Consider the following 6,000-nt stretch of genomic DNA (forward strand, 5'->3'; position numbering starts at 1 on the left):
ACACATGGGCTACGTCTACACCGGCGCGTTCTCACGCAAAAACGCTTCCAGAAGAAAGCGTCTACACTGGCACGTGCTTTTGCGCAAGAGCATCCGTGGCAGTGTGGACGCTCTCTTGCGTAAGAAAGCTCTGGTGGCCATTTTAGCCATCGGGCTTTCTTGCGTAAGAAAGTCATGTTGCCTGTCTACACTGGCGTCTTCTGGAAGAGCTCTTGTGCAAGAGGGCTTCTTCCTGAGCGGGTGTGTCAGAGTTCTGGTGCAAGAAGCCCCGATTTCATACAGTAGAACATCAGTTTACTTGTGCAAGAACACGCGGCCAGTGTAGACAGGCAGCAAGTTTTTGAGCAAGAGCGGCCGCTTTTGCGCGAGATCGCGCCAGTGTAGACACAGCCATGGAGTCCCCAGGCTGGAGGCGTGGGGGTGAGGCTCTGGGCTCTCCACTCACTCAGCTTGCTAGCCATCAGCTGCTCCAACCCCGATGGACCTCAGGAGCAGAGCTGCTCTCCCAGCATCCGTCCTGGACCAGTGATCCGACCCCAAAGGGTTTAGCTCCCTCTCAGCAGGATGCTTCTGCCTGCAGCCTGCAGTGCAGCTGGGCGAGGCGCTGGGCATCTCTCACGTGCTCTCTGTCCTCTTTGTCCCCTGCAGCGATGATGAAAAAGGGAGGCAGATGTGGAGGAGATACCAGGAGCGGGAGGATAGCCGGATTGGGGGTGAGTGCCTGGGCAGCCACGCCCGGGGAGGGGATGGGTGCAGGGGGTGGATGGAAGGTCGCAGGGCCCAGCGAGTGAAGTGGGGGGAAGGGGGATCACCGTGTCTGTGGAGGGCTGGGCTTGGGGGTTCCATGGGGCAGTCGCGTCGGGAGGTGGGGAGGGCATGCGTGAGGGGGAGGACGCTTCATGGCCTTAGTGCACGACAGCCCAGGGACATTACAGAACTGCCTTGGCTCTAGCTGGGACACAGAGAGCTGGGTCTGCTACACCCCATAGATCCAGCTCCTAGCAGTGCAGGGCTGGGGGGCAGAGCTCTGCCCGGCGAGGACGGGCCATGCAGCACCTTGAGCCTCTCCCGCCCCCTCTCCTTCCCAGATCTCTTTGTCGGGCAGCTGAAGAGCTCGCTGACCTGCAGCGAGTGCGGCTACTGCTCCACGGCCTTCGACCCCTTCTGGGACCTGTCCCTGCCGATCGCCAAGGTAACGCCCGCGCCCCGCCTGCCGCTCAGTCCCCCCTCGCCTGGGCCCGCGCTGACCCTTGCTCGTTGCTCTCCGCAGAAGAGCTACAGTGAAGTGACCCTGTTGGACTGCATGCGGCTCTTCACCAAGGAGGACGTGCTGGACGGGGACGAGAAGCCGGTGAGGGGGGCTGGGGGGGGGCAAACGGTGGGATGGATGGGCAGGGACAGAGGGAGGGATGGACAAAGGGAGGGACAATGGGATGAATGGACAGACAGAAAGACAGAAGGGCGGAGGGACGGACGGGCAGACAGAAGGATGGAGGGAGGGTGGGAGGGAGGGCAGACAGACAGACAGACAGAAGGATGGAGGGCAGACAGGACGAACAGATAGAAGGACGGAGGGAGGGACGGACGGGCAAACAGAAGGACAGAAGGAGGGGCAGCCAGACAGAAGGACGGAGGGAGGGCGGGACAGACAGAAGGACGGAGGGCGGGACAGACAGACTGCTGTTTAAAGACCAGGGGTGTGTGGCACAGAGCTCCCCACCCTCCGGCTTTGAGCCGTTTCCCACATTCACAGTTTTGCTCCAGCAGTAGCTCCCCATCCCATCCCCATGGGAACGGCACCATCTTGGCTCCGGACAAAGTTGGCACCCGCTTGGGCTGGGCTCCGTTTCCACAGGACATTGGGGCTGTTGGCTGTAGTTGTCCTGCCGGTGGGCCCCTCAGGCCCTGCCAGGACTCTGGGTTCACCCCCCCAGTGACGCTCTTGGGGTCCCCCCTCACCCTGGTGTGTCTCCCCCAGATGTGCTGTCGCTGCAAAGCCAGGACGAGGTGCACCAAGAAGTTCAGCATCCAGAGGTTCCCCAAGATCCTGGTGCTTCGTATCCACTGGGCAGCATGTGCCATTGGGGGGGGTCTTGGGGCAAAGGGCTGTGGGTGGGCGGCACCTCCCCACCCCCTGGCACTATCAGATCCAGCTTCTGCTGAGTGGGACCTACCAGAGCAACCTGAGCCCCATCCCCCCGAGACTAAAGGGCTCTGCCCTTCCCCCCCCACCCTTCCATCCATCCTGGCCCTGCCCCCTTTCCTTGACTCTGCCCCCAGACCTGAAGCGTTTCTCCGAGGCCAGGATACGGACCAGCAAGCTCACCACCTTCGTCAGCTTCCAGCTGAAGGACCTGGACCTGCGGGAGTTTGCCGCCCAAAGCTGCAGTGAGCGCCCTGGGACGGGGGCGGGGAGCACTGGCATGGGCGACAAGCCGGCAGGGCAGCGGCACACCCCTCCCGCGGGGCACCTGGGCGTGTCACCGAGCACCCCCGTCGCTAGCCAGTGCGCCGCGCTGCCTGGCCCGGCCCTTCCCCACAGACGCGCCCGCGCCGATTTCTTCTTCGGCCACAGCGCGCAGGGGGACGGCTGCTGCTTACAGAACAGATGCCCAGCGGCCTCGGGGCTTCTCTGCCATGGCCTCCCCCTCCCGCCCACCTCCTCCCAGTGACCCACATCCGCCCAGCAGTCCGGCCCCGTAATCCCCAGTAGAGGCTTCAGCTCGTAGGTTTCGCCGAGCGGCAGCCACCTTGCCCACTGCCCTAGCACAGAGACCTCGCCGGCTGCGGGTCGGGATCATCCGCCGTGGGCTTCAGGGGAGGAAACTGAGGCACGGGGGTGGGGGAAGCGATTCACCACACACTAAGCCCGTGGCAGAGCCATGAACGGAACGGAGTCGTCCTGGCTGCCCCGGTCACCTGCTCCTCCCTCCCCGCGCTGCGCACAGAACCCCAGTGTCCTGGCTCCCCACAGTCTCCTGCTCAGTCCTGGGGGTCTTGCCCCTTCTCCCTTGCTGCTGGGGTCCCCCGGGCACAGCACCCGCGGGGCAGGGAATTCCAGCAGCGGGGGTCCGGATGGACCCTGCCCTCGCTAACTGCTCTGCCCGCTCCTTGCAGACCATGCTGTTTACAACCTGTACGCCGTCTCAAACCACTCCGGGACCACCATGGGGGGGCACTACACAGCCTACTGCAGGAACCCCGTGTCCGGCGAGTGGCACACTTTCAACGACTCCCGGTAAGGCTGGCCCAGGGCCCCCCGGTCCCACCTCGCACTGTCACCAGGCGGCTGCATGGGCATGTGGGGAGGGGGTTCTGTGGGCTGCAGTGGGGAGCAGCTCTGTGGTCTGAGGTGACAGGGCATTGCATGAGTGTGGGGGCTGTGGGGGAGATGTGGGGTGATGGGGAGCTGCACAGTCTATGGGGGAGATGTGGGGGTGATGGGGAGCTGCACAGGCAATGGGGGGAGACGTGGGGTGATGGGTAGGCTGTACGGGTTATGGGGGGAGATGTGGGGTGATGGGTAGGCTGCATGGGTTATGGGGGGAGACGTGGGGTGATGGGTAGGCTGTACGGGTTATGGGGGGAGACGTGGGGTGATGGGGAGCTACATGTGCTCTGGGGGCTATAGGGGGAGATCTGCAGATGTGGATTATAGTCGGGGAGCCGCCTCCTCCCACCCCCAGCTCCTGTGCTCCCACTTCCCGGGCCGTGCTGTGACCGTCGCTTTATCCCTGCAGCGTCACCCCCATGTCCTCCAGCCACGTGCGCAGCAGCGACGCCTACCTGCTCTTCTACGAGCTGGCCAGCCCATCTTCCCGCATGTAGCTCCCAGCCCCTGCGCGGCGCCCCGGGAGCCTGGCACGGCCACGCCCAGACGGGAAGAGGCAGGGCTGCCGCGGCGCGGGCCAGGGTGTCCACGCAGCCGGTTGTTTCTAAACCAAACCCAGAAGAGGCAAGAGAAACCAGCCCTAAGACAGGGCCAGCGCTCTGGCCAGGGAGACTGCTCCTGCCCGAGGGCCCTTGCCACTGAGGCTGAAGAGAAGCGAAGCCGCAAGCCCACGGGCCGCACTGACACCGGAGAGAGGCCAACGGGGGGCTGGACGGCGCGGCCGGCTGCTGTCGTCTGGGGGCAGGGGCTGGATTTTTAGCTTGTTTTGCTCTTTCTTTGGTGTGTAATAAATGCCGAGGGGCACAGGAGCCTGCCTGTCCCGTTAAGTCCAAGCAGCCAGCTGGGGCAGAGACAGGTGGGGCCTGGGACCCAGGAGTGCCTCTGTATGGGCACCTGCGCCTCTTGGAACCTGCTGCCGAGGGACCCCGACTGGAATTGCACTATGGAAACCCTGCCCCTCCGAAACGGACTCAGCACCAGCTCGGCCGGCGGTGCGGCGCCTCGCGCAGTCCTGGCCATGAATTCCGGATCGGCAGCACCCTGGCCAGGCTGCAGCAGCCCCGTGGCAGGGACGGTTCCCAGGGCTGCACGCAGAGCCCAGGTCCCAGAGTGACTCGTCTGCATCTGAGCGATGTGGGGGACACGCTAGACGCTTTTCGCCATCCAGTGTCCCCACGCCAGTTTCCTAGGGGCCACCTCTTGCTGGGAACAGCAGGGCGGAGGGGGCGTCTGCCTGGGAGGGTTTTACCTGCTTCCTGTTCCATCGTGCCTTAAAACATCTTGGGAGCAGGGACGGACGTGTGAGCGGAACTTACGTTCCCCATAGCCTGTGGGGCATCCCAGCCCCTGCTCTCTGGGAGGCAGCTTTGTTTGGGGGTTCATGAGCCCCCCGAGGATGGTGGGCAGCAGCCTCTTTCTCCCCCAGGGGCGCGAAGCTGGCCCCACCGGCCTTGCCCTGGGCTGTCCAGGGAGTCCCAAGAGCCTTTTTAGTCTTTTTTCTAATTTATTCTCCCCTACCCACATTCAGGGCATCTGGTCGCAAGGGGGACAAACCCCATTAGGCCCAGGGGCTGAGCTAGTCCCAAGTCAGACTTGGAGGCCCGGGGGGAGCATCACAGTCCCTGCTGCCTTCTCCCCGCCACTCCTTGCACCCTGCCCCAGGAACAGGCCCACCAGGGCTGACAGACTGAAAGGGACGTTCCAGCTGCTCGCCGGGGAGGGGAGGGCCTGCTGCGGGGGAAGGGGCGAGGGGCAGGATCTCTCGGCCAGCCTGCCCGCAAGGGGCAGGAGAGGCCGGAGCAGAGCGGTGCTGGTGTGTGCGTGTTTACTGTGTAAGCGAGAGGGGGGAACGCGGACGCGTACAAGGCAGATTTGTACAGGAATAAAATCTGAGCTTGACACCACCCGGGGGACTCGGCCTCGCTGTGTGCATCGCCGCGGAGGGGACGGGAGGGCAGACGGGAGCGCCAGAGGCCCAGCTCACAGCCCTTAACCTGCACAGGGATGCTGCAGCTGCAGGTTTGCCAGCCAGGCGAGGTTCCCCTGCAACTGGCTACTCCCTGGTAGCAACAGCCCCTGGATTCCCATTGCCCTCGGAGCGGGGGGAGTCGGCCAGCGAGGCCTGCACCAAGCCAGGACCAACATTGACCCCGGCCCCGCCGCAGGCAGCATGTTTCTCCGCCGGCGCCCCCGAGACCCCACTTTGGGCAGCACAAAAGAGCAGGCGCCGTGACCGCCGGGGCCACTGCACAAGGGACTCAGGGCTGGCTAGGGAAGCAGAGATCTAGGCCCCGGGGCAAAGCCCTTCTCTGTAATCCCCACACACGCCCTGGCTGCCCAGCCGTGACGCACCCCCTGCTCGGGAGCCCTGGCCGGAGCCCAGCCCCGCTCTCCCGCAAGCTACCGAACAATGAGCCTTTTCTGTGCTGCCTAGTAACCGAGAAAGAGCTTTGCCTTGAGGGGCTGCAGGAATGTGACCGGCTGGGCCCTGGCGCCAGAGAAACGCTGCACCCAGACAGCCAAGTGTAAACGGGGGGGGCAGGGAATAGCTTTCAACGTGCAGGCCCACTAAGGGGGGGGGGCGCCATGCAGGACTCTGGCTCCTACTG

At 64.2% G+C, this 6,000-nt stretch overlaps 1 protein-coding gene across 8 annotated transcripts in view; it reads left to right on the plus strand.

The window, feature by feature from the left end:
- Positions 1–5,295, plus strand: part of USP2 (ubiquitin specific peptidase 2) — a 58,127-nt gene extending 52,832 nt beyond the window's left edge. For all 8 annotated transcript variants that reach the window (XM_075909508.1, XM_075909511.1, XM_075909509.1 and 5 more), the window contains 7 exons: positions 649–713; positions 1,089–1,192; positions 1,271–1,351; positions 1,979–2,057; positions 2,281–2,388; positions 3,118–3,238; positions 3,741–5,295. In XM_075909508.1, the coding sequence (XP_075765623.1) occupies positions 649–713; positions 1,089–1,192; positions 1,271–1,351; positions 1,979–2,057; positions 2,281–2,388; positions 3,118–3,238; positions 3,741–3,828 (646 nt within the window). In that variant the 3' untranslated portion in view covers positions 3,829–5,295. The remainder of the gene's footprint in view (positions 1–648; positions 714–1,088; positions 1,193–1,270; positions 1,352–1,978; positions 2,058–2,280; positions 2,389–3,117; positions 3,239–3,740) is intronic.
- The last annotated feature ends 705 nt before the right edge of the window (positions 5,296–6,000 follow it).

Source organism: Pelodiscus sinensis, chromosome 26 (assembly GCF_049634645.1).
Source record: "Pelodiscus sinensis isolate JC-2024 chromosome 26, ASM4963464v1, whole genome shotgun sequence".
Taxonomy (NCBI): Eukaryota; Metazoa; Chordata; order Testudines; family Trionychidae; genus Pelodiscus; species Pelodiscus sinensis.